The following is a 24,518-nucleotide window of genomic DNA, read 5'->3' as shown; positions in this document are numbered from 1 at the left end:
GACACCTCCTCCAAGGGACTGTGTGTTTCTCTCGGTGGTGGGGTGTCAGTCTATTCTGAAAGCTGCTTCTTGGTCCTGTAAGTCTCCTGATGACCCTGTCTCCGTGGAACCCTTGGCTAGCCTTACTGTGCCCTTGAGGTTCTCATTGGGTTTTGCTTTTTCAGACAGTATCTCTTTACATGCCCTGGCTGTCCTGGAACTCACAGATTAGCCTGCCTCTGCCTCCCTAGTGCTATGGCTAAAGGCACCACTCTGGCCTGGCTCTCTTGTTTTATCACGCATCCCCACCCCTACCCCCGTTTCGGCATCGCTGTGCTTTGTCAGCTGCTGTTTTTCATGGGCCATGTTTGTCACCCTTTTCTATATCTGAGGCAGGATCTCATTAGTCTGGCTGGCTATAACTCACTCTGTAGACCAGCTGACCTCTTAACTGGTTGCTATCCCCCTGCCTCAGCCTCCTGAATCCTGGGATGGCAGCCGTGTGCCACCCTGCCTGACTCTTATCTGTGTTATTTAACATCTCATTCTGTACGCCTTTTACAAAAACAATTTTGAGTGAGGTTTTTGTACGCCAATGAAGCGCTCTATTGTTCTGCTAGATCCCGAATGCTAAAGTGACTTAGGTCTGCAAAGAGTTTATTTCACTTTAAAACATTTTTTTTTCTGCCTAAGTGCTGTCAAGAATTTCTGTGTTCATTGTTCTTGTCATCAATTTTCTAAATTTCCTTCAAATACCTGCTTGTCCTCCCTGCCCCCAGAGGGCGAGGAAGGCCTTTTGCAGGCTCGTTTGCTTTGCCAACTACAAATTACGAATGCAGCACTGCTCAGGAGTCCTAATCAGGAGTACTAATTTCTCGTTGGGCCTTATTCATTATAGTGCTTGCCATCAGCTGACACTCATGTCAGACACTACACTAGTGTGACTCTTGGGTGCTGCCCTAGTACTGTGCTAGGATAAGTCTGGTTCTCTGGCTGGTACTCACTGAGAACTCCTTAACATGCCAGCACTGGGAAGTGGAGACAGGAGGTTCTCTGTGAATTCAAGGGCAGCCTTGTCTACATAATGAGAACCAGGACAGTCAAGGGTAAGGAGAGTGAGAGTGAGAGTGAGAGTGAGAGTGAGAGTGAGAGGGAGAATGAGAGGGAGAGGGAGAGAGAGAGGGTGAGGGAGAGGGAGAGAGAGACAGAAAGAGATTCTGACTTGTGAATGTGAATTTATGGTGTGAGCATAGACTGGCTGCTAGGGCTGGAGAAATGGCTTGGTGGTTAAGAGCACTGACTGCTCTTCCAGAGGACCCAGGTTCAGTTCCCAGCAACCACATGGCAAGATCACAGCTGTCTGTAACTCCTGTTCTAGTTCAGACATACATGAAGGCACAACACCGCCTGACTGCTGGCATGGGCTTCTGAGATGAATCTACTTCACCTTCCTTTTACTTATAATTTCTTTCCTTTTCATTATTTTCTAAGAATATTTCTTTTTTTTTTTTAAAGATTTATTTATTTATTATATATAAGTACACTGTAGCTGTCTTCAGATACACCAGAAGAGGGCATCAGATCTCTTTACAGATGGTTGTGAGCCACCATGTGGTTGCTGGGAATTGAACTCATGACCTCTGGAAGAGCAGTCGGGTGCTCTTAACCGCTGAGCCATCTCTCCAGCCCCAGAATATTTCTTTTTTGATGTCCTGTATTCTCCACCTCACTTTGACACAGAGTCTCGAGACCTTCCTGCTTAGTTTTCTGAGTGGTAGATCTTACATGGGTATATCATTACACTAGTTTTCTTTTTCATTTAAAAGGATTTTATATTTTACATATGTGTGTGTGTGTGTGTGTGTGTGTGTGTGTGTGTGTGTGTGTGTGTGTGCCATCTCTGTGTGGGTGTTCACAGAGAGCAGAAGGGAACGTTGGATCCCCTGGATCTGAAAGTTACAGGGAATTATGAATTGCCTGATATGGGCGCTGGGAACCTAGTAGTTTCTTTGGAAGAGCAGCAGTGCCCAAGTGTCTTTCTAGCTCACATTTAATATATATATATAATATATATATTATATATATATGCTATAGCTGTCTTCAGAAGAGTCTATTACAGATGGTTGTGAGCCACCATGTGGTTACTGGGAATTGAACTCAGGACCTCTGGAAGAGCAGTCAGTGCTCTTAACCACTGAGCCATCTCTCCAGCCCCCTCTAGCTCACATTTTTAGTGAATGTGCTCATGAGAGTCTGGCCTACATGTATGTATGAATATGTATTGTTTCACATGCATGTGCATGCCTGGTGAATGCCTGGTACATGTGGACATCAGAAGAGTATTGGTTCTCTTGGAACTGGGGTCATGGATGGTTATGAGCCATCACCACGTGGGTGCTGGGAGCAGCAAACGTCACCTGCTGAGCCAGCTCTCCAGCTCCAGCCCACATCATTTATTATTTTTTTTCTTTAATTTGCAGTGCTTTGCCTTTATGTGCGTGTGCCATGCCTGTGTAGGTCAGAGGACGACTTTGTAGGACTTAGTTCTATGTGAGTCTCAGAGTCAGCAGTTGATTCATCTTGACAGCCCTGGTAGCATGCTGCCTTCTTCTTTTTTATTTTTTGAGGCAGGGTCTCATTATGTACCCAGGGCACAGAGATAGGACAATCTCTCTCCCATCTTCTGGGATTAAAGGTATATGCCACTATGTCTGACTCGTAAAATGTCACCTTCTCCTCCTCTTCTTCCTTTTCCTGCTGCTGCTATTTAAAGATTGTTTATTTTATATATGTGTACTTTGTCTAACATATGTATGTGTACTGGGTAACCTGAGATGTCAGAAGAGAATGTTGGACCCCTGGAGTCGGAGATAATTGTGAACAACCATGTGGGTGCTCGTGGGTGCTGGAAACTGAACCTAGATCCCTTGGAAGAGCAACCAGTGCTCTTAACTACTGAGCCATCTCTAGCCATCTCTCCAATGCTTTTCTTGCAAAGCATCCGAGTATCGGAACTTCATCTAGATACAGAGAAGGCGATGTGGGTAATTGGGGGCTTCAGTGTGTCTGCTCGGGCTGTGTGGGGTGACAGACCAAGGTCACTCTGGAGACTTGGTGTAACCACACATGCTGGCTCCACAGCAGTTGCTATGTGGGAAGTCCTCGTGCAGCGTCCTTCCTGAGTAGCCAGGCTCCACAGAAAGCCGGTGGAAACAGAAGCCCCAGGCAGGAAGTGGGTGTGGGAGCAGAGCCTGCATTGCCCACAGCCACCCTAGAAACCAGAGCTCAGCCTCACCAAGAGAACAGTCACAGAAAACAAGTCAGAACTAAAAAAAATATTTCATTTCATTCTGAATAAAAAACAGAACAGACAGAACTCTTGTAAATTCTGAAAACAATGTCATTGCTACAGAAAATTTCACAGAAATCATCAGGGAGTGTGGGGATCAAGGTGCCTGCCCTGCCGTGAACGCTGCCTATCTGGAGTCACAGAGGAGGCATTTAGGGGCCAGCACAGGTGGCCCCAATCAAGGTCAGGATGCAGCTTCAACCCTGCTGCGCCAAGGCCCCGTGGCACAGAGGGCAGCTGGGTCTTCAGGATCGATGTGCGCGGGCACCCTTGCGGCTGCGTGTGGCCCACATGCCTCGCTTTGAGTGATAGTGGTGGTAGAAATGTCGAAGTCGAAGCCTCTCCACCTCCAGCCCTGCCTGCAGGACCCTGGGATAAGTGGGTGGGATGTCAGCACCCTGGCTCAGGTGCTGTGACTCAGGGCTGCCTTTGCGACTGCAGGAGCCGGGGGCGCGGGGGAGGGGGGCGTGGGAAGGGATCTCGGGAGTAGGGTAGATGGGAGGGATTTTGTGGATCTCTAAGACCCTGACAGGTGGGGCTCTGTCATTCCATCCTCTCATTGGAGGAGGATGAGGTGTCCCGGTATGAGGTAGGGGAGGGTAGTCACCTGTCCAGAAGTTCCCAGTCCTCGCCTCCCCACTGGTCACGGAACTCCTCAGTGTTCATGCCTCCCACTCGGTCAAAGTCTGATTTGTAGATTCCAAAGAGACCAAATCCATTCACCTCCCAGTAACCTTGGGGTGGGGAGGATAACCATAAGGGAGTGGTCTTTAACATTTTCTCCCCAGGGAGGCTGGAGGACCCTGGGAGGAATTCTAAGAAGTCTTATTTTGGAGACTCTGGGGAGGGAGGGTGTGTGTGTGTGTGTGTCTGGTATTTGTTCATAACTCATAGGCTCACTGAGGAAAGGGTGTCATGAACTCTGCATGATCTTGTCCTCCTGGGTACTGTGAAGTATGTATAGATAGGGTCCTAGGCTTACCGGGGAGGTTAGGCTTGAATTTTGCCCTGGTGGTTGTGAGAACCTGGAGTTCCTGGGGAACACTCAGGTCCTTACCATGTGGGTCCCACGGTGAGCTCCCACAGCCCAGACGCATGACCACAGGGGCGAAGGCCAGCTTGCCCTCCACACAATGCTTGCGGATGCTGTCCAGGATGTTAGGCGGGAAGTGGATGTGCAGGTCACAGAGGAAAACGATGCTGCTGGGGTCCTGTAGGTTGGGAGGTCTGAGCCCTGCTCACCTCCCCAAGGTGAGCTCAGCACCCTCATTTCTTTCCCCTAAGCCCTTGACTGGCCCACAGACCTCCACTGCATCAACTCCAGTTTGCAGGCCTGCAGAGCGCTCGAAGTTTCCAGTTCGTCTCAAGTACTGGTACCTGGAGAAGCGAAGGAATCACAGCAGTCAGTAAGTGGGGTGGACGGTGTCAGGAGAGGAAAGATCCTTGGCTTCCCTAAGTGGTGGCGGTAAACTTCGTTACCGAGGTAGCTGAGCCGCACGCAGGGCCCGCTCCACATCCATGTCCTCGCTCTCAAAGTCCACCAAGATGATGTTGAAGTAGGAGTCCCCCGTCTGCACATGCAGCGCAGTCATATCTGCCAGGAACTGCACTACCCAGCGCGCCTGATTCTTCACTGGAAGAGGGGGTGCCACTGAAGCAGCATGGCTGGACCGAATGGTTCCCACCTCCCACCCCACCCCCTCATAGAGATGCACATACCTGGTACAATGAAATGAACCATGACATCCTGACGCCAGGCCAGGTGCAAGGGCCGGCAGAGCTCTGGGCGACTGTCTGGGTGGCTGGAGGCGGCAGGAGGGGGCTCGGGACTGTCTCCATCTTCGTCCCCAACGCGGGCTCCCGGCAATCGCAGGAAGACATATTCTGAAAGGCGCTGGCGGCTGCCTCCGCGCTCTTGCAATTCCAGTTCCAGGAGGAAGCGGCTTCCGCGTGCGGAGTCGCGGCGCTTTTCCACGTTCACGATGCGTAGAAGCGAGAAGCGCCTGCGAGGCAGAGCTGATTAACCGAGGGTTGTAGCTCCACTCAACGCCTCCCCCTAAACCCCCGAGAACCACGTGAGTGCACTCCCCAGATCGCATTACAACTGCAACCCGCTCCATCGCTCCCAAACACAGGTTGACCTTCCCACGTCTCATTTCCCCGGCCCAGCAGGAAATAGGAAAGGCTACACTAGGAGGCGCTGTGAGCCCAGGATTGTCAAGTTCCCCCAGATGTCTCCCTTTGCCTGATTTTCTTTGTCCTGAGGTGATGTCTCAGTCTTCTACGGTTAGCCTCCCACAGAACCATCAGGAGGAAGCTGTTGGTTCTCCCATGTGTCCCCCCATACCCTCAGCAGGCCCCCCACTTTGCCTCAGGTCTTAGGCTTTTTATTCTGCTTCCCACCCTCTGATGACTGCAGTACTCTTTTATAGGAGACCATTGGCATGTCCTCAGATGGGAGTCCTGTGATTCAACCCTACCCAAATCAGGAACCTTTGCCCCCAACCAAACACTTTAGGTTACTCCTTGGGGTCACCTACACCATAGCACCCAGATATGCCTATGATCACTCACAGTGAACAGTACTATAAAGACCATGAGACTGGCCCTCAAGCTCAGGAGACCTGCCCTCTGAGCCACGTAGGTCTGTCCAACATCACCAATGGTGGGAAAGGTCTCACTGCCCCTTTTGAGGACTGCCATGCTCTTGCCCTCTGGAGCAGCAGCAAATCTGTGTAGAAACCCCTGTCCTGTTCAAAACTTCGTGTTGAGCTCGGCTCTCTCCACTGGCTGCTAGACACCTTGTCCTGATGTCCCTGAGTTCATCAAGGCCCACAGGTTCCTCCCTTTCCTCAAGGCAGTCGGTGAACAGAACCGCTCTTCATAAGAACTCCCTCCAAGACAAACTGTGGCCCTAATCTCCTTTGAAATGGTGTAGAAATAAGTTGGATGCCCGAGGCCTAGGAAACCAAGGTCTCCTTGAGTAGACACGGTCCCTAATTAAGACCCTGAAGTGTTCCACAAGGAGAGGTCTAAGGTTCCTGAGCTTGACACTTGGTGTCTCTGGCCCCCGAAATGGCTGTCTGCTCACAATCTGGCTAAGCCTGACTACTGTTCCCTATAGTTTGGATTCATTCTTGGGTCTAGGTCTAAGGTGACAGATGTGGGAATTGGCAGTGAGGAGAGAAGTCAGTCTTGAGTGGGGCTCCAGAGAGCCCTTCAACCTGGATAAGCAAGACACAAGTTACAGAGAGGAGGAAGGGGATCAAAGAGCTGCTGCGAGCCAAGGACGTTCTGAAATCCCTGCAGACACCAGCATGCCTTCTCTTCAGGTAGCCACCTGTCCCGTACCCGCCATGCCGTGCATTAAGCCGCTCCATGTACTGAGCCACCACGTCCACTGCTTCGGTCTCAGGAAGCTGCAGGTTCCCGGACACGTTACAGCGCAGGTCGTTCCAGTCGGAGCGCAGCAGCTCGAAGTCCATGGCGCCCACGCTGAATGTGCGCTGCCAGTCAATAGCATCCTCACGCCAGCGGCCCAGCGGCCGCCCAGCAGCCTGCTCCTCCTCTTCCTCACTGTCTTCTGATGTGGCCTCATCACCAGGGGCCCCGTCCTCCCCTTCTTCACCCTCTCCAGGCAGCTGTGGTCTAGATACCTGAGATAAGCTCAGGAAGGAGGTCACAGACTGTGTTTCCACTGAGGAGTTCAAGTCCACCGTGGGCACCATGAGTCCTTGTCCGTGCAACTGGCCCTCCTGGCCTCCCTGGTTGGTCTGTGCCCTGACTGGGGGCCTTAGTTCTGTGACCTTGGGGCTACTGGTCCTATAGCCCTGGGTCCGAGGTGGATGCGGGGGCACCCGTAGCTGTACTCTGGGCAGAGGCTTGGGGCGCAGGAAGACACCAGGGAAGGGTGGCCAGGGCGAGTCTCTCAATGCCCTTGGGGAAGCCCGCTGTCCAGGTCGTACCCTGGTCACATACACTTTTGAAGACGACTTCTCCGAGGTTCGGGGAGGCGGGGCTCGCCCCAAGAAGAGGGGCAGGGGGCGTGGGGCCCAATTCAGTGCCCGGGAATGTCTGAGGGTCTGCTCATCCAGAGGACTAGTCGTAGGTGGGGTAGGGCTGGCTGTAGTTTCAGGGGAGGCTGCTGGGGTGGGGGTCCTGTGGCTCTGCTGTAGGGATGCATCAGTGGGCTCCAGGCTGTCTAACAGTTCCTGCTCATCTTCATCATCCAGGAAGTCTGCAGAGAGCGTCTGGTAAGCAAAAGTATCTGGCATTTGAGCTGGGAGGGCAGGAGTGAGACACTCACCATCTGGGTTGAGGAAGAGGAAGGCTCTACGCTGAACTTCTTCTTCCTCATCTTCCTCTCCTTCCTCCTTGTCCATTTTCATGTATTTATAGAACCCGAACCTGAGGGAGAAGAGTGTATCAGAGACCTTCCTCACGAGGTTCCTCATCCTCACTTCAGATAGGCCACACCCCCACCTACCTTTCCAGGTAAAGCGGGGACTCACGGTAGAAGCACTTGTTCTCTGTCTCCATGTGAGTGAGACGGGTATGGTCATTGGGATAGATGAAGGACAGGTACACCTGCAGCAGGGCCGACAGCTTAGGGCTAGGGCCTGGGGCAAACGGTAGCTTTAAGAAGCCTCCCTCGCCAGGCACTTACGAACTGCAGTCCTTGGTATCTGGCTATGGGGAAATCCTTGAGGACATAGGTAGGTGCATAGGCACAGGGTTCTAGCACATTCTCCAGGCTCAAAGGTTCCATCCGCGGAGCTATAAAGAAGGACAGTCACTTGGTGGCCTGGCCCTCGCCCCACTCCATCCTCACCCTCCTCTGGAGCCTCCTCTCACTGAGGAAGAAGGTGTCCCTGGGGTCTGGATGCAGCATGTCGGCGCTGGGCTCCTCCTGTGCTGGGTATCCTCCTACATGGCTAGCTGGAGACTGAGGCACATGGGCCACATGGTCCATCTTCAGAGATGACTCATCTAGGAGTAGGAGGGTATCTGGAACCTCAGCCGACCCATGCCCATGCCGAGCCCCTGGGAACCCAGCCACTCCCCCGAGGAGACACCCAGCCCGCACCTGTGTACAGGGAGATGTGAGCAGAACCAATGATCTCGAACTTCAGACCCGGCAGGAAAGCTCGCCACTGGGGGTGTGGGGATAGAAAGAGGTTGGGTCCTGGTAGGTGGCTTTCCTTAGTTCATGGGTAAGGGACTAGAGTGAAAATCCTCAAAGGATGCCAGACACTTGGTGGGGAGAGTAGGAGGGGCTTAAGGAAGAGGCAACTGTCAGAAGGCCCAGAAGGTTAAGGAGTTCAAGGGGCAGATCTGGACCCAATCCAATGCTCCTTCCTCCCTCCTCCCTCCCTTCTTCCTCTCAAGGTTGCTGATTATAACTTCTGACCCCATTTTCTCTCTGGTTTTGCATGTTGCTTTCCGGAGGTCACTGCTGGATTTTGCCTCAGCCCTGGACCTAGTATCTGCCACCAGGTGGCCCTCCTCAAGCCCCAGCTCCATGGAGGCTCCTGAGTTTCTTTGCAGATGAGTTCCTTCCCACCTCTATTCAGTCAGTGCTCCTTGGGGACTGACTGGGCACTTCTGCCAGCTCATCTGGGACCTTTGTATCAGTACTTTTGCTCTCTTCCCTCCGACCATCAAAACACCGAGTCTCCATTTTTCTGAGCTGCGTGACATGTACTGAGGTGCTGAGGCCGAGAACCATCAATGCTACTGTGGTCACTGCACTTCATCCTCGAGGCTGTCTTGCTGTCAAACCCTCCTCCCTATCTCCCAGCTACCCGTGTTTCTTCCCCGTGGTGGCTGACACTAACTTTCAATCTAACAGGTTCTAGAATCCCTGGAGACAAACTTCCAGTGACTTGAAAGTAAGCTAAGCACTAGCGTGTATCTCTCTCAGTTCCTGGATGAGATGCAATGTAACCAGCTAGTTCACACTCCTGCTGCCAGGACTTCTCCTCCAACATGGACTGAATCTTCAAACCGTGAGCTGAAATAAACTCTCCCTTAAGTTGCTTCTTGTCAAGTATTTTGTTACAGAGACAATCACGGCAATAAAAAGCCAGTACACTTCCATGGCTCTGCCCCTCGACTTCTCATGTTCCACACAGGTCAGAGGGATTCCTGGCATGCAACAATCTCAACTCTCTGAGTCTCCCACGACAGTCTGAGGAGTTCAGCACAGCGTTGCAGGTCTGGCCTGATCTGGCTACCAGAATTCTTGGAGTCTCAGACGATGCCATAAAATGGGGGCTGGTCCTCCAGGCACAGAATTCATATACTACACTTCCTGCCGTACACTCTTTCTTCCCCATGTCTCCTGGTGAAGGGCCACTTTTCAGTGCAGACCCTCTGAACATCCAGCAGGCATAATATACCCTCCTGACCCTGGTCCATGTCCCCAAATTTCTGCTTTATCTCCTAGACTGGAAATCCCTTCTGGTTGGAAACCACCCTGCAGTGACTGTCCAAAGACAGAGGAAGTGGATAGGGTTGGGGAGCTGCGGTCTTTGGGGCTCCTTCAGAGGGCAGGCCGCACTCACACCCACTTCCACATGGTCTGAACCCTTGTCATCTTGCTTGTGAAGCAGTTCAAAGTAGTATCTCCTGGAGGCCATGAGCCTGTGGACATAAGGAACTAAAGTTGTCTCCCGCCAAATAGAGTAAGAGCGCAGAGGAAGAAGACAGAATCTCACATTCCTCTGGGATGGTCCCTCAGGAAGACTTATGTAACATGGGCAAGAGCAATACCCAGCCTCCCTCTCATACACCAACACAGATGTGCACACACATGTGAATACATACATTCTTAAGTTACTCACCGCCGTGGCTTAGACACCTGGGAGCTGAACTTGGTGAATTCTCCAGGTGCGGTCCACTCAGAGCCAGTCTAGGGGTGATGCAAGGGGGACAAAGGAATGACCACATTCTCCTTGTGGGCATCGGACACATTCCGTCTGTACTCCCAAGAAGCTGCAGGAGGTCCAGTGAAGACAGATGTGGTGTAGACAGAGGAGCTAGGGCAAGAGGGCAGAACCTACCTTGCCCACAAAGGCTATAAGCTGAGCAGCTGCTGGGCTCTCATCCAAACTCAGCCAGAACTCAGAGTTGTCATCCGAAGCCACAGAGAACTGGACGTCTCCTAGTCCACAGGACAGAGGCTCAGGAAGCTGAACTGTTCAAGACATTCTGCCCCTGCCATCCCCAACCTACTCACCATCTCTGGCTGGGTGGATGAAGCCAAAAATCCGGAGTCCATAGTTCTTCCACTTAGGGGACACGGCTAACTTTGTCACCGTCGTGCGGGTCTGTAGGCAGTGCAGCAGCCACTGACTCACAGCTCAGTGCCTGCCTTGCCCACCTGGCCAACCTGTATGTTCCTGAGGTACTCACATGAGGAAATAGTGGGAAGTGTAGGTTTCTTCTCAAGTGGCCCACAGCACCCCCACACCAGTCCTCAAACACGTGCAGGTTCACCTGTCCTTTGAACTAGGGGTCAGAAGGGACGTTAGCTGTTATACAGTCTGTTCCACCCCTCCTCCCAACCCAGCCCAGCCCAACTCAACAGAGCTCACCTCTTCCCGCCATGGGGGTGTCTGATGGGTGAGGTTCAGTGGGGGTGGCTTTCTAGCTCCTCCAGGAAACAGCATGTTTGGGCCCCGCCCCTCAGGCTGCAAGAAAGAGTAGCCATGTCAGAGTTCTAAAGGCAGGAAGTGGCCCAACTGCACAGTCCGTCTAGACACACACAGAGTAGAACTTCATGGTTCCCCTTTTGGACATCCAGTCACATCACCTATGTATTCTCCACACAGGTACCCTCAGCAGATTTGCGGTCACTGATAAGACTGCATACCATTCATGACTACCCAGACACAGTATCCAGGCTGGGCTCCCCTACAACCCGTGGCCATATCTATCCATCCGAGAGACTGGCTCCTTGTGAATAGGGTTTTCCCGGTCACTCCTTACCGCCTGCTCCTCTTCATGGCTTTCACTAGAGTCCTCTGCCCTCTGTGTGGATGATGCCACCCGGACACCCCGGCTATCGGTCACACCAGTCAGCTTCTCACCGTCTGCAGATGTATGGGAAGCGTGTTAGAGCTCAGACCCTCTAAAGCTAGTATCTTTGTTGTTGGGGTCAGCTGGAGGGGCAGGGCAAGGAGGATTGCTAAAGCCTCCACTTCTGCTCCGTCATTTGGGGGCCCTTCTAGACCCTACCTTGGGTGGGCGATTCAAAGCAAGAGTCTTTTTTACCAGCTCTTCCCCAGTCTCCAGTGAGAACCGGGAGCAGGGCTATATATACACTCAGGCTAGTGTGAAACTATACACACTCACACCCATCTGGTGATCCTCTTAGAATGGGAGAAATCCATTCTTGGGAAGAATTCCAGATGGACTCACACCCTTGATGCCTTTCCCGTGTGCTGGGGTGTTTGCCTCCTCTCTCTAGATATATATGTCCACTCTCTCTAGATAAGACATGTCCACTATGGTTCCTCCAGTTTGGGGTAGACTGCTCCTGTACCTTGTTTTGTCCCACTTCTTGGACCTTCTCCGTAAGTTGCATGCCCACCATATTCCCAGGTGTCCACTCTTCTGGACTTGAGTCTCCAATTCACTTTATCCCAGTCCCACCCCTCCTGAGGCTTCCAGTGAGAGACACTAGATTCAGGAATCCTTCCTGTTTCAAAGCCACGCCTTGCATCTACATCTGCCCTTAGGTGCAGATCTCAGAAGCTAGGCTATTGGAAGGTACAGCTGACACCAGACAAGTCTGAACAGTCTCTAGGTGAGGGGCTGCCTGTATGGTCTCCTCCCTTGAAATTTTGGTGGCGCTCCACATTCTAGATCCTTCTTTGACAAGTCAGGAAGTAAGTAAGACTCCCGGTCAAATTCCCAGAGCCTGGCCTGGATACCCATAACCCATCAAGCTAAGTCTAGGCATTTTGAGTACAATGGGAACTTTCTGAAGTGGGGTCTCAGCTCAGGCCAACACCGCGGCCTTGCAGGGGCTAAGCCTCAGCACAGAGGGCGTGGAAAGAGGTGTCTATCCCATTCTCACTTGGAGATATCTGTAAGCGCAGGCTGCTGGACACCCACTGAATGTTGCCCGTATGGAAGACTGACTACACTGTCAGGAAAGTCTTAGGCACATGCAGCTGCTCAAATTCTCACATGCCTTGTGGTGCCTGGTGGGTCCCAGGTGCCCAGATAGGAGATGGGGCTTCAGCCCAGAGTAGAGTGTGTGTGGCTAGGGCTCCATCTGTGCAGCCCAGGCTGCTTCTAGCAGTGCCATTGGGCAGGGCTGATTTTCAACCCACCTAGGAGGAGTCAGAGCCAGGTGCCCTAATGATTAACTTTCAACAGTGGGGCTCCCTGTCTTCACTCCTTCCTGGTTAGTCTCAGACAGAAACAAATCGCTCAGGAAGTCAGCTGAACCCACAAGAGCAGCTGATGAGGGCTGGCTTTATTGGGTACTAGGTCAGTTCTGGGTCCAGACTTATCTCTTAGGGATAGAGCTGTGGCAGGATATCTTGAAGATGTCATAGCTAATAAGGTACATAGATTGGGATGACCCATAGATTTTCTTGGGGGCTGGGAGCTGTCTCAGATCCTTGGCTCAGGATCTGGTGGAAGATGAGCGGAAACAATTGTCCAGGCATATGAGGAGGCAGGGGGCCTCTGCAGGCAGGAGACAGGAGCAGGGCTGAAAAGGGAGTTCTGGATCCATCAGGTGGAGTGGACTAGGACGTTGTGAGCCAGTGTCCCTGCTCTGAGACTTTGAGAGCAGACACTTGCTCCCCTCCCATTAAATCCTCAGCTCATCAGCTTCCTTCACAAAGATCAGGCGGAGCTCTATCTGGCTTGGTTAGGAATCTCCAGGTTCCTCCCCTGGTCTTTTTCTACCTAGCTGTCACTGATGTTCACCCTGCTCTGAAGCTTTCCCCGCAAAGGGTGTGTGTGATGGTGGCCACCACCTCCGGAGGTTCTCCCCAGCTTCTTGCCCTCAGGGTTTACCAGGCCTAAGTTGCTTTGTGTATCCTCTACCCACTCTTAAGTGTGCAGACTACAACAAGCGTTTACTCAAGTTAGCATTGGTCCCTAGCCCACAGGCATTTCAGTCACAGGTGAACCCAGGGTTTCCAGCTGTTCTGGCCACTCCAGGCAGCTGGATCCCTCAACACCACCCTTACCTCCCCACCCTCCAACAGATGAGGAAACTGAGGCCCTGCTAAGTAGGCAATGGCCTGACAGGCCTCTTGGCTGAGGGCACCGGTTCCCCCAAGGGCCCACCGTTAATTCCATCACCACCGGATCTAAGACAGATTCCAGGGTCCAAAAAGGTTAGGGATGAGTCCCGAGGGTCCCTGGCGTTACTGCTGACGTCATTGGGCGTCCCGCCTAACAGAGTCGCGACCCCTCCCCCAATATAGCGGAGCTGGTTGGAACAGGACAGCAGGGGCTCTGGGCAATCAGACCCCCGCGCCTTGGGAACACCGTGCCCTCTTGCCCCGCGCCATCGCGTACCTCGCCCGTAGCCCAGCCGCTGGCGTAGCGCGCGGCCCGGGCGCACCAGGCTCCGGTGCACATACGTGAGCCACGCGGCGCAGGTGAGCAGCAGCAACAGCAGCAGCAGCTTCATCTGCTTGCGGACCTTCTTCACCGGGAACCACGGCATCGTGGCGCCACACTCAGGGGCGTCGCTGCGGCCCTCCGGCCCCGCCTGCCCCGCCCCACATCCCCCGGCCCACCCTGCTGCGCTCAGCGCCTGCAGCACCGCATGGTCCTTTGTCCGCTGCGGGGGCTACGGGATTCGGCCACGACTCCCGGGCTGCTCGGGCCGCGGTCGGGGTGGGCGGCGGGAGCGGCTCCTTGAGGCGCTCCCCCGCCCGCCCCTCCCGGCTGCTCACGCTCCTCTGGACGCCGCGGGACCGAGCAGCATCCACGCTGCGGTGCTACCCACCGTGAAACGGGACCGACGGTCGCGTTGCCCGAGCCAATCGGCCGCGGCCAGCCTGCTTACAACCAATCCGTGATGCTCGGAGGCGGGGTGGCGCGTTAGGGTGTGCCAGCAATCCACACGACGCGCGCATTCACCTGGTGTTCGTCGGCCGCGCGCTTGGGGATGCGGGGGTTGTAGGGACCAAATTGGCGATGAGGGACATCAGGGAGGTCGGGGAGATGTAAGAAGTGGTTGTTACTGTAGAGGCCATGGCAGGGACGAGGGGTGCTGCGGGAATCAGGCTGCGTGTATGGGAAAACGCTGGGAATAATGAACACACAGAGAAGGAGCTCAGCCCATCTCTCAGTCGGACTTGAACAAGGCTGGGATGTTCTCGTTTAGCTGTGAAATAGGACAGGTGGATGGAGCTGGTTCTGTCCAGACTGCTTCAGTTGTGCACTCCATTTGCTTTCTCGCTGGTGCATCCCAATCCTCCTGACTACCACCTCTCTTTCACCTACCACAAGCCGGTTCTCCTTGAGCTTCCAGCCACTGACCAGGGTACTTCAGTTGGTGTAGCAGAAGCTGCTATGAGCCTGCAGAGCTCGTGGGTTAGGAATGTGGACTGGCCGTTTGAATAGTTTCCTTTCCTCCGTGATGCCATGGCCTTAATTGGAAAGACGCCATTGGAACGAGGTGGAGTCATTTAGAGACCTTCGCACCCTAGAGTGGGTGTGCCCCAGTGGAGATGACTGGACACCTTCCGGTGTCTGTTCTAAGGGGTGGCCTCCAGCTCAGCAGGCAGTGGGCCATCTCATACCCCAAGCACCACTGTCAACTCACTGGTGCTGCTTGCAAGATTGCTTTGCTGGTTTTGTTTGTATGATGTTGAGACAGTGTCTCACTATGTAGCCTTAGTTGGTTTGGAGCTCTTAGACATCTGCTCACCTCTGCCTTCTGAGTGCTGGAATTCAAGGCATGTATCACAACACCTGGCTTGCCTTTTGTTTGTTTGTTTGTTTGTTTGTTTGTTTTTTGGTTCTTTTTTTCGGAGCTGGGGACCGAACCCCGGGCCTTGCGCTTCCTAGGTAAGCGCTCTACCACTGAGCTAAATCCCCAGCCCCTTGCCTTTTGTTTTTAACATTGCCCCACCATCACTATGTATCCTTAGGACATAAAATCAAGTTGGCCACATTTCTATCTTTTTTTTTTAACTTTTAATTTTTTTCTGACAGTTTTTTTTTTAAACTTTCTTCCAAGCATCACCTGCTGTTCTCATCATCTGGCTCCCTGTTCTGACTTGTTTCTGATTCCTGCACTTGTCTATATCCTATTATAACCATTATTATAACCTTGTTATAACCATTGCCTCAAATAGTGCTCTGTTTCACACACACACACACACACACACACACACACACACACACACACACACACACACCCCTTACGAGGTACGTGTTGTAGCCACTTTTGCATCCTGGTAGTCATCCAGCTAAGAGACATCTTCACAAGGGGAAGATTTGAGGGTGTAATAGTGAAGCAGAAGAAGAAGAAGAAGAAGAAGAAGAAGAAGGAGGAAGAGGAGGAGGAGGAGGAGGAGGAGGAGGAGGAGGAGGAGGAGGAGGAGGAGAAGGTCTCTGCTGTCATAGAACTTACGTTTGACTGGACAGAGACAGAAAAGAAATAGCATTTTTTAAGAAAGCAAATGTTGGAAAGCCAGCAAAGTGGGCAGAGAAGCGCACTAGCAGGGAAGAGTTCCCGACCCTCTAGGGGACCCAAGACAGAGACTCTCCTCTCTTCACCTGGAATCCAGCAAGTAGGGTAAAGGTGGTAGACGATGGTGAGTAGGCAAGTCGTGATCAGCTAGACAGCTGTTCCTCTTGTTAACACATCTGGCTGTGACCACATCCCACCCCAACCACAGAGGGAAATGTTTCAGCCTAACCAAGCCGGCAATAAGACAACAAGCCCCACTGATGGAAGTGTGCACTTAAAAAAGAAAAAGGCCTGTATTTGTTTCTTTAAAGATTTTTAATCCTTATGTATATGGATGTTTTGCCTATATGCATGTCTGGAGTGTCTGGTGCCTACAGAGGCCAGAAAAAGGTGTCGAATCTCCTGGAACTGGTTTTAAGCCGCCATGCTGGTGCTGGGAACTCAACCTGAGTCATCTGCAAGAACACCCAGTGCTTTTAACTGCTGAGTCATCTCTTCACCTCCCACAACTAGATTTAACCAAAGGAAAGCCACAGTGAAACTCTCTAGCCAGAACAGGCTGCATCTCGGAGAAACCAGGTCAAACCTTCACGTTCACCTTTGGAGGCCATTCATTCCTGTAGCTGAGTCACACCCCTTGAACTCGTTCAAGAAGTAAATGTTGGGAACACAGAGACATTAGCCACAGCAAATACATGTTGTGTTAGACGGGAGGGGAACAGGAGAAGGAGAAAGGAGGCAAAGGAATTAATTGGTAAAGCATTTGCTATTCAATCACGGAGCTGTAATGGCATTGACAACTACCTTTCTTTTTCCAATAATTTATTTATTTTTGTTTCATGTGCATTGATGTTTTGCCTGAATGTGTATGTCTGTATGAGGGTGTTGGATCCTGGTGTCACAGACAGTTGTGAGCAACTATGTGGGTGCTGGGAATTGAACTCAGATCCTCTGGAAGAGCAGTCCGTGCTCTTAAGTGCTGAGCCATCTCTAGCCCCGACAACTACCCTTTTTGATGGAGCATTTTAATACCTTTGGGCTCAGACAAGGCTGAGCTGATGGGTAGCACCAGCTTTGGCTGGTGTGGGGAAAGCCTATGCCTGGATTCCTAAAAGGTCTGTGGTGTTATCAGTTTTGTTCATACAGGATGAATCTGGTTTTCTGTGGTTGTTTTCCTTGGGACTTACAGGCACTAAGAGACACCCTTAAAGAATCTCTGCCTTCTGAGTCACTCACCTTGTCTACAACATGGCAATGATCTCTCCTAGACAGGATTAGCACCCTGAACATCACAGAGACCATTCTCTCTGTAGGTCCCCTGCTATAACAGCCTTTTCCATGATGTGTCTGTCCCCTGGTAGAACCCTCTTGTATTTGTCCAGCACTGAAGGGGCTCGCTCCAAGGACTAGGTACTTTTAGATTTAACCCCATTAGAATCTTGGATGAACCAGGATGCATTGGTTGGTCCCTTGGAATCTAAGATCACTAGACCAGTAGAGCCCAAAGTTATAGGGACAGGAAACAAAATTATGCTATTTCTTCTCCTGACCCCGGAACCCCTGGATGCTGCCCATGGAAAGCTGTAGAATAGATACTGATCTAGAGAGTCAAGCATATCCTAGGTACATCCTAGTCCCACAGTATGGCCACTCTGCTGGCACCAAAACAGCTTTTAGGAGCCATTTTCTTGTTCAATGGGAACATGGCCAGACAGTGAGTTCACTGGAGAGACTTATGCTGTGTGGAATAGCTTCTCTGCTGAGTCTATAAATTGCCATTTGGACAGAAGCATTTAGGCTGCCAGGGAAGGTGCACCCGCAACCAGAGTAAGCCCCGATTCTAGCTCTGCCCCTTCAGGATGGCAGTGGTCGGTGCCATTCTCTGCTGCTGGTGACTGGGCACTCAGCAGTAGCCACAACCAAATGAGCCCCTGTGACTGGAATCCGGGTTCTGATGTCTATTAGTTTGCATCTGTGGCTTGGGTCAGTGTTCATATGGGGCAGATTCTTCATCCCCTGTGCATGTAAATGTTATCAGAGAGGCTAGACCTCTAAGTCATCCAAATTCTACCTTTGTTCCTTGTGAGTACCAGGCTACCCAGCTGTACAGCCTGTCCCTGCCCATGAACCAGCACAGGTCCATGCCTCTTACCTTCAAACTTCCACGTAAAGCAAGCTACCAGGCACACTCCGTACTGTTCTGCTCACTGAGAGACTTTGCTGCCATCGTCGTGTGGACCTTGAAGGGACTGTGGTACTGTAGCTGTCCACCTTCAGGTGACATCCCTGTACTATGCAAAATCATCTGAAACCAGGACTCAACCTTTTCTTTCTCTGTCAGCTGTCACAGGGAGCTCCCCATGGAGCCACTGAACTTAACCGTGCGGGAATAACTCTTGTGTATGGTCTGCTTCCCGGAGTTGCCTACTTGGGCCTCGGCGGCTTCCTCCTGCCAGCACTGTGTATCACATTTCATTAGTGAGAGGCACTACCTTGAACTCCACCCTGGGGTTCATGGATCAGATGTTCTAACTGTGGCTTCGGGGTGGATGTTCAGTATCTAGGGCACTGGTTGGAACCAGGTTAGCTCTCTTCTGGTGAGGGCAGCACTTTGCCACAGTCCATGCAATAGTCATCTAAAAGGCTAGCCAGAGGCTCCATCGGACCTGCTGGGTCAGTGTGTTGACAGCCTGGACTTATTGTAGAGGATCCCCCACCCCCACCCCCTCTGGGGCCAGAAGAGTGCACTGCAGTCTTTAAAAGGGTTGTGAGTCACGAGGTGGATGCTGGGAACCAAACCCCGGTCCTGAGCAAGAGTAGTAAGTGCTCCTAACTGCTGAGCCCTCTCTCCAGCCCCGGCAGAGGCTTCTCTTGCTTTGAGTTTTCAGTTAAAGGGTTAAGTAAGCACCTTGTCACAAGAGACTGACAAGGAACTGAACAACTGCAAATGCATCTCTGCCCTGGGGTGGGTCACATGACCCTCATTTGACTGTCCAGCTGCTCTTCACCATCTGCTGTTTGCAACTCTACCTTAATTGCCTAGGGAGGGGCTAGAGTATATAGGCTGGAGACAACTAGGAGGGGGTCCATTTATGCTGCTACAGGAAGCTCTTATTACTGCTAGGTAAGGCTTTTCAGGTATGGCCTGTGGGGTGAGGAACATCCTCTCACCCATTAAGCTCATTGGTTCTCCAGAGCGACCTTTGGAGGAATCATGCCTTGGTTCATCACTGGGACCATAAGAGAAAGGGTAGATATTTATTATATCCCTCCCTGGGAAGGAATTTTAGCAGAGGGGTAAAAACTGTCTCTTAAATAACAGGAATGTGTCTGTCTTATGCTTGAAGAGACTGTAAACACGGGACCCAGACATCTTGGTTACTTTTCTATTGTCGTGGAGACACACCCTGACCGAAGTAACTTCTAAAAGAAAGCATTTATTGGGACTCATGGTTCCAGAGGGTTAGAGTCCGAGATCATCATACTAGGGAGTACGGCACGAAACAGGCAGATGTGGCACTGCAGCAGTAGCTACGAGCTTACATCTGGACCTGAAAGTTCGTTACACAGAGAGAACTGGGAGTGATACAGGCTTTTGAGACCTCAAAGACCATGCCCTTTTCAACAAGACTGAAACTCCTTTTTTAAAATTTGTTTGTTTGTTTTTTCAGAGCTGAGGACCGAACCCAGGGCCTTGTGCTTGCTAGGCAAGCGCTTTACCACTGAGCTAAATCCCCAACCCCAACTCCTTTTTTTTTTTTTAAAGATACTCATGCAAAACTTTAATAAAATTAGTTCTACATATGGATAAAATATAAGGCAGGTAATAAAGGTTTCAACAGATAGCTTGATATTATCTCAAATAAAGGAGAAAATTGTAATATCTGTAGTATTTGGTCTATTGTCAACTAATTGCAACCATAAGCAAGTTGTTTAATCTCTTTATAACTCATATTTCTTTTTTTGTGCTTTTTTAAAATTGGATTTTTAAATTTATTTACATTTCAAATGTTATCCCCTAGGGTTGGGGGTTTAGCTCAGTGGTAGAGTGCTTGCCTAGCAAGTGCAAGGCCCTGGGTTTGGTCCCCAGCTCCGGAAAAAAAAAAAAAAAAAAAAAAAAGAAAAGAAAAAAAAGAAAAACAAATGTTATCCCCTTTCCCAGTTTCCCATCCAAAAACCTCCTATCCTGTCTCCCCTCCCCCTTCTTCTATGAGGGTGTTTCCCAAACCATCTACCCACACCTTCCTATCTCCCCACCCTGACATTCCCCTACACTGGGGGGTTGGGCCTTGGCAGGAACAAGGGCTTCTCCCATTGGTGCCCAACAAGGTCATCCTCTGTTACGTGTGCAGCTGGAGCCATGGGTCTGTCCATGTGTACTCTTTGGATAGTGGTTTAGTCCCTGGGAGCTCTGGTTGGTTGGTATTGTTGTTCTTCCTACGGGGTTGAAAACTCCTTCAGTTCCTTCAATCCTTTCTCTAACTCCTCCAATGGGGATCCCATTCTCAGTTCAATGGTTGGCTGCAAGCATTCGCCTCTGTATTTGTCATGTTCTGGCAGAGCCTTTCCGGAGACAGCTATATCAGGCTCCTGTCAGCATGCACTTCTTGGCATCAGCAATACTGTCTGGGTTTGGTGGCTGTATGTATATGGGCTGGATACCCAGGTGGGGCAGTTTCTGGATCGCCTTTCCTTCAGACTCTGCTCCAAACTTTGTCTCTGTATTTCCCCCTATGAATATTTTTGTCTCCCCTTCTAAGAAAGACTGAAGTATCCACACTTTGGTCGTCCTTCTTCTTGAGCTTCATGTGAAGACCAAAACGCCTAATCCTTTCCAGTCAGTTTCACCAATTGGGGACCAAACAAAACATTCCAATATATGAGTTAATAGGAGCCATTCTCATTCACACGATCACACCTGGGGTTCCAGACATAGAGTCCCAGGTTCTGTGGGGTCCACTCCTCAGCACATGGATTCTAATATGATGGTAACATCTAGTTTCTGTCGATCAAGTGCAGTCACCACTGTGTCACCAACAGTGATGGGAAGGAAAGACAATGATGGTGCCTGTGGACTAGGAGACAGTTCTGGGCTAGAGCATTGGTCTTGGGAGATAGGACCATGAAGGTGTAGCTATCTGTTGAAAGTAATGTCTTCATCCCCATCCTTTTATAACAGATATTAAGAAAGGGTCTGCTCTTGCTCTCTTGCTCTTACCCTCTTCCTCCTCAGTCCCTTCTCTCCCCATTCCCCTCCCCCCTTCTTTCCATGTGCTCATGGCTGGCCTCTCTACTCCTTCTCTCTCTCTGTCTCTCTCTCTGTCTCTCTCTCTCTCTCGCTCTCTTGCTCTCTCGCTCTCGCTCTGCTCTATTACCCTCTTAACTCCCTCCCCATGCCCTGAATAAACTATTCTATACTATACCATCGTGTGGCTGATCCCTCAGGGGGAAGGGACGCCTTAGCATGGACTCGCTGAGGTACCCCCTTTCCCCAGACCTCTATAGAACATATCCCGGCTCCCACCACCCCTCAGCTCCAATCTTTTAAAACACAACATTGTTGCCAAAAACAGGGACCCGGGACATATCCTTTCTTTATCTTTGTATTAAAAAAAAACTATATAAAAAAAAGAAAGGGTCCATGAACATCAGTTCAGCTGGGGGGTGGGGTGGGGTGGGGAGGGGTGGGGTGGGGAAGAGATGTACCAGTGAAGCTAATCAGGAGAGGCGGTTGCAGGAGCTGTGGTCTGATCCCATTTACGATAACAGCCTTCCATTTTCTAAGAACTACTGTCTTCTTCATAGGCCAAACAGGTGGAGTGATGTGGAGATACAGCAAGTCTCTGACGAGAACACATGCCCCAGGGTGTAGAACACCTTTACCCTCCTGGTTTCTAGGTATAGCTAGAAACATTTTAACAGCTTCTACCTTGGCTGGGGAGCACACACAAGGTTCTTCCTCTATGTCTGGGCTGTGGGCCATAAACACAGCATGGGTCCACCAACCTCCAGCCCTACTGGGAGTTGGACCTGGGTGAGAGTTCATGAATATACTGTTCTCCATGAGCCCCCCTTGATGGGTAGATTTCAGGTTTCTAGGAATCTACCAATTTAGAGCCAAAGTCCGTGAAGTTCTTCCTATTTCCCCTTCCTAGACTCAGATTAACACAGGTAGAGTGGCCATTCCTTCTTGTGATGGTCTGACTTGGCTTTTACTATAAACAGAGAGCCCCCACTTCATATGCTGGGGTCCTAATCTCCAGTATGATGGTATGAAGTGGTATTTGGGGGAGGTGACAAGAGTCAGGTGAAGTCATGATGGGGTCTTGGTCTATTTATTTATTTATTTGGAATTACAAAGCTATTTTTAATACGTTGGGGTGTGCCCCACAGGAATAAAAAAACACTGGGGAGGGGTTACTCCCTCAGCCCCAGGAGTGGCCCAGAGGGAGAGAGGCTACCTGAGGGGAAGGAAGCACAAAAGGAACCGGCTTCAGACTCACGGAAAAGGGAATGCCATCGGTACTGGGACCTGTGAGCATTACAGGAAGAAACTCCACGGTGGGACTGGCTCCAGGCACACAGGCGTAGGGCAAGGGAGTTGGACACAAAGCTACTTGGGTTCCTCCTTCTTCTCGGTTGCCTTTTTCTGCTTCTGCTGCATGATCCCTGAGTCCCTCTGCTTGCGGGCCGGCAGCAGAAAGCCCATCATCTCGGAGCTTTCCCTTAACTGAGTGTCTCTGCTTCTTCATGTTCTTCTGGTGGGCAAGCTCTCCCTGGTTGCCTCAGGTCATGGTGATGGCAGCGGCTTGGTCCTGGTCTTTTATAAGTGAGCTCAATCCCCACCCCACCCTTAACAACTTAACAATGAGTACTCTCTGAGCAGCCAGGACGGAAGCTTTTGTAATCCTGAACCTGGCCATATCTGCACTCTAATCTCAGACTTCTGGCCTCCAGAGCAGTGAGCAGTAAGTACCTTTGCCTCTCTGTGGATCCAGCTTGCCCTGGCTGCAGGCATTTCGAGTTATCACTGCCATGGTGCCCTGAGTAACTCTGGCTTCTTTTTCTCTACCAAGTTTTCTGGCAAATTATAAACAGGCAAACCCCACTAGGGTAGCGCTACTTCCCAACTGGTTCTTGGTGTCATCTGTGCCAATGCGCTTAGTGTCATTGTTGCCAGCTTGAGATAAACCAGGTACTTTCTGGGTAAGATGAGGTCACTTTTGTCTTGTCCGTGTACTTCTGATGTAAGCTGTGAAGATCCCCTGGACTTGCTATTGCCCATGACCACACTTTGGTCAGTGAGTCTCCAGAACCTTGATTCTGCAGTTCTGGGGGTATCCACCTGCTTTTCTGATCTTGAACTTCTTGGGGCCTGTTCCTATGCCCTAAGGACAGAACTCTTTGGTGCTTTTTTAATGTCCAAGCTGACCAGCAAATTCCTACTTACTGAATTGCTATAAGAGAATACTTTTCTAAGAAACTAGGTTAGCGCAGGTGGTGGCGGCACGTGTTTTTAATCTCAGCATTTGAGAGACAGAGGCAGATAGATCTGAGCAAAGTCACCTTGGGCTACAGAACAAGTTCCAGGACAGCCAGGGCTACAAAAGAAAGAAACTAGGTTAAGTTTGGGGGTAGGTTTCTTTCTCCAAAGCTGGCCCAAACTCACAGCCTGCCTACCTGCCTGCTTGCCCACCTTCTTTCCTTCCTTCCTTCCTTCCTTCCTTCCTTCCTTCCTTCCTTCCTTCCTTCCTTCCTCCCTCCCTCCCTCCCTTCCTTCTTTCCTTCCTTCCTTCTGTTACAATTGTGCACTACACTTTATCCCAGTTCCTTTTATTTACTTATTTATTTTGATACAGTGTCTCACCATGTAACTCTAGTTGGTCTGGAGAGAGTGAAACTTTAGCAGGCTGCATTTTTATCTTGTTATAAAGTAGCTAGCAAAGATGTCTATAACAGTCATTTTGAGTTTGCCCACCCGCCTGCTCCTGTGTGCCTGCGCATGCTCGCGCCTGTGTGTGTGTGTTATATGTGTGTGCTTGTGCACATCTGAATGCGTATGTGGAGACTAGAGGATAATATCAGCTGTCATTCCTTTTGTCTTTTGAGATAGTGTCGCTCACTGGCCTGGAACTCATCTAGAAGGGCTGACCATTGAATCTGCCTGCTAGGATTAGAAACATGGTACACCCAGCTTGCTTGCTTGCTTGCTTGCTTGCTTGCTTGCTTGCTTATTTATTTATTTATTTATTTATTTATTTATTTATTTATTTATTTTTAAACTTTAATTTTTACTGAAATATTTTTCTCTTGTTGCTCATTAATAGCTGGCATCCCACAGGAACCACTATTGATATCACAGGGTGTCCATCCACATTGCAGCCTACAGACTGTGCATTGCTCAGGATCTCCTTAATAGTTTCGGAAAGTTCTCTGACTAAAGACCAGTGTTGCATGTGCCAGGCAATCAACAGCGACATTTTCGTCATGTTTAATGCTCTTCCGGTT

At 50.7% G+C, this 24,518-nt stretch overlaps 1 protein-coding gene and 1 pseudogene across 1 annotated transcript; both read right to left on the bottom strand.

Moving 5' to 3' along the window:
* Positions 1-3,300: 3,300 nt before the first annotated feature.
* Positions 3,301-14,201, bottom strand: B4galnt4 (beta-1,4-N-acetyl-galactosaminyl transferase 4). Its single transcript, NM_001107562.1, has 20 exons — positions 13,880-14,201; positions 11,321-11,424; positions 10,927-11,022; positions 10,745-10,840; positions 10,569-10,659; positions 10,393-10,493; positions 10,174-10,241; positions 9,895-9,973; positions 8,415-8,481; positions 8,183-8,317; positions 7,995-8,104; positions 7,815-7,915; positions 7,635-7,735; positions 6,680-7,565; positions 5,048-5,331; positions 4,808-4,961; positions 4,633-4,705; positions 4,386-4,539; positions 3,936-4,062; positions 3,301-3,697 (listed from the first exon to the last, which is right to left on the bottom strand). The coding sequence occupies exons 1-20, from the start codon at positions 14,028-14,030 to the stop codon at positions 3,574-3,576; spliced, it is 3,102 nt and encodes a 1,033-aa protein (NP_001101032.1). The 5' UTR covers positions 14,031-14,201; the 3' UTR covers positions 3,301-3,573.
* Positions 14,202-22,623: 8,422 nt separating this feature from the next.
* On the bottom strand, positions 22,624-22,804 carry LOC108348748 (small EDRK-rich factor 2 pseudogene; annotated as a pseudogene).
* Between the last annotated feature and the right edge of the window lie 1,714 nt (positions 22,805-24,518).

Source organism: Rattus norvegicus, chromosome 1 (genome assembly GCF_036323735.1).
Source record: "Rattus norvegicus strain BN/NHsdMcwi chromosome 1, GRCr8, whole genome shotgun sequence".
In the NCBI taxonomy this organism is placed as follows: Eukaryota; Metazoa; Chordata; class Mammalia; order Rodentia; family Muridae; genus Rattus; species Rattus norvegicus.
This window is presented reverse-complemented; position numbering and strand designations above follow the sequence as displayed.

What these genes read in the sequence shown, in the direction of transcription:
- B4galnt4 (NM_001107562.1), bottom strand. Translation starts at nt 14,030, where the DNA reads ATGCCGTGGTTCCCGGTGAAGAAGGTCCGCAAGCAGATGAAGCTGCTG. An exon ending in ACTTCCCACTATTTCCTCAT is followed by an intron (nt 10,660 to 10,744) that starts GTGAGTACCTCA and finishes CACTGCCTACAG; the next exon opens with ACCCGCACGACGGTGACAAA. An exon ending in CTGGAGTTGATGCAGTGGAG is followed by an intron (nt 4,540 to 4,632) that starts GTCTGTGGGCCA and finishes CCCAACCTACAG; the next exon opens with GACCCCAGCAGCATCGTTTT.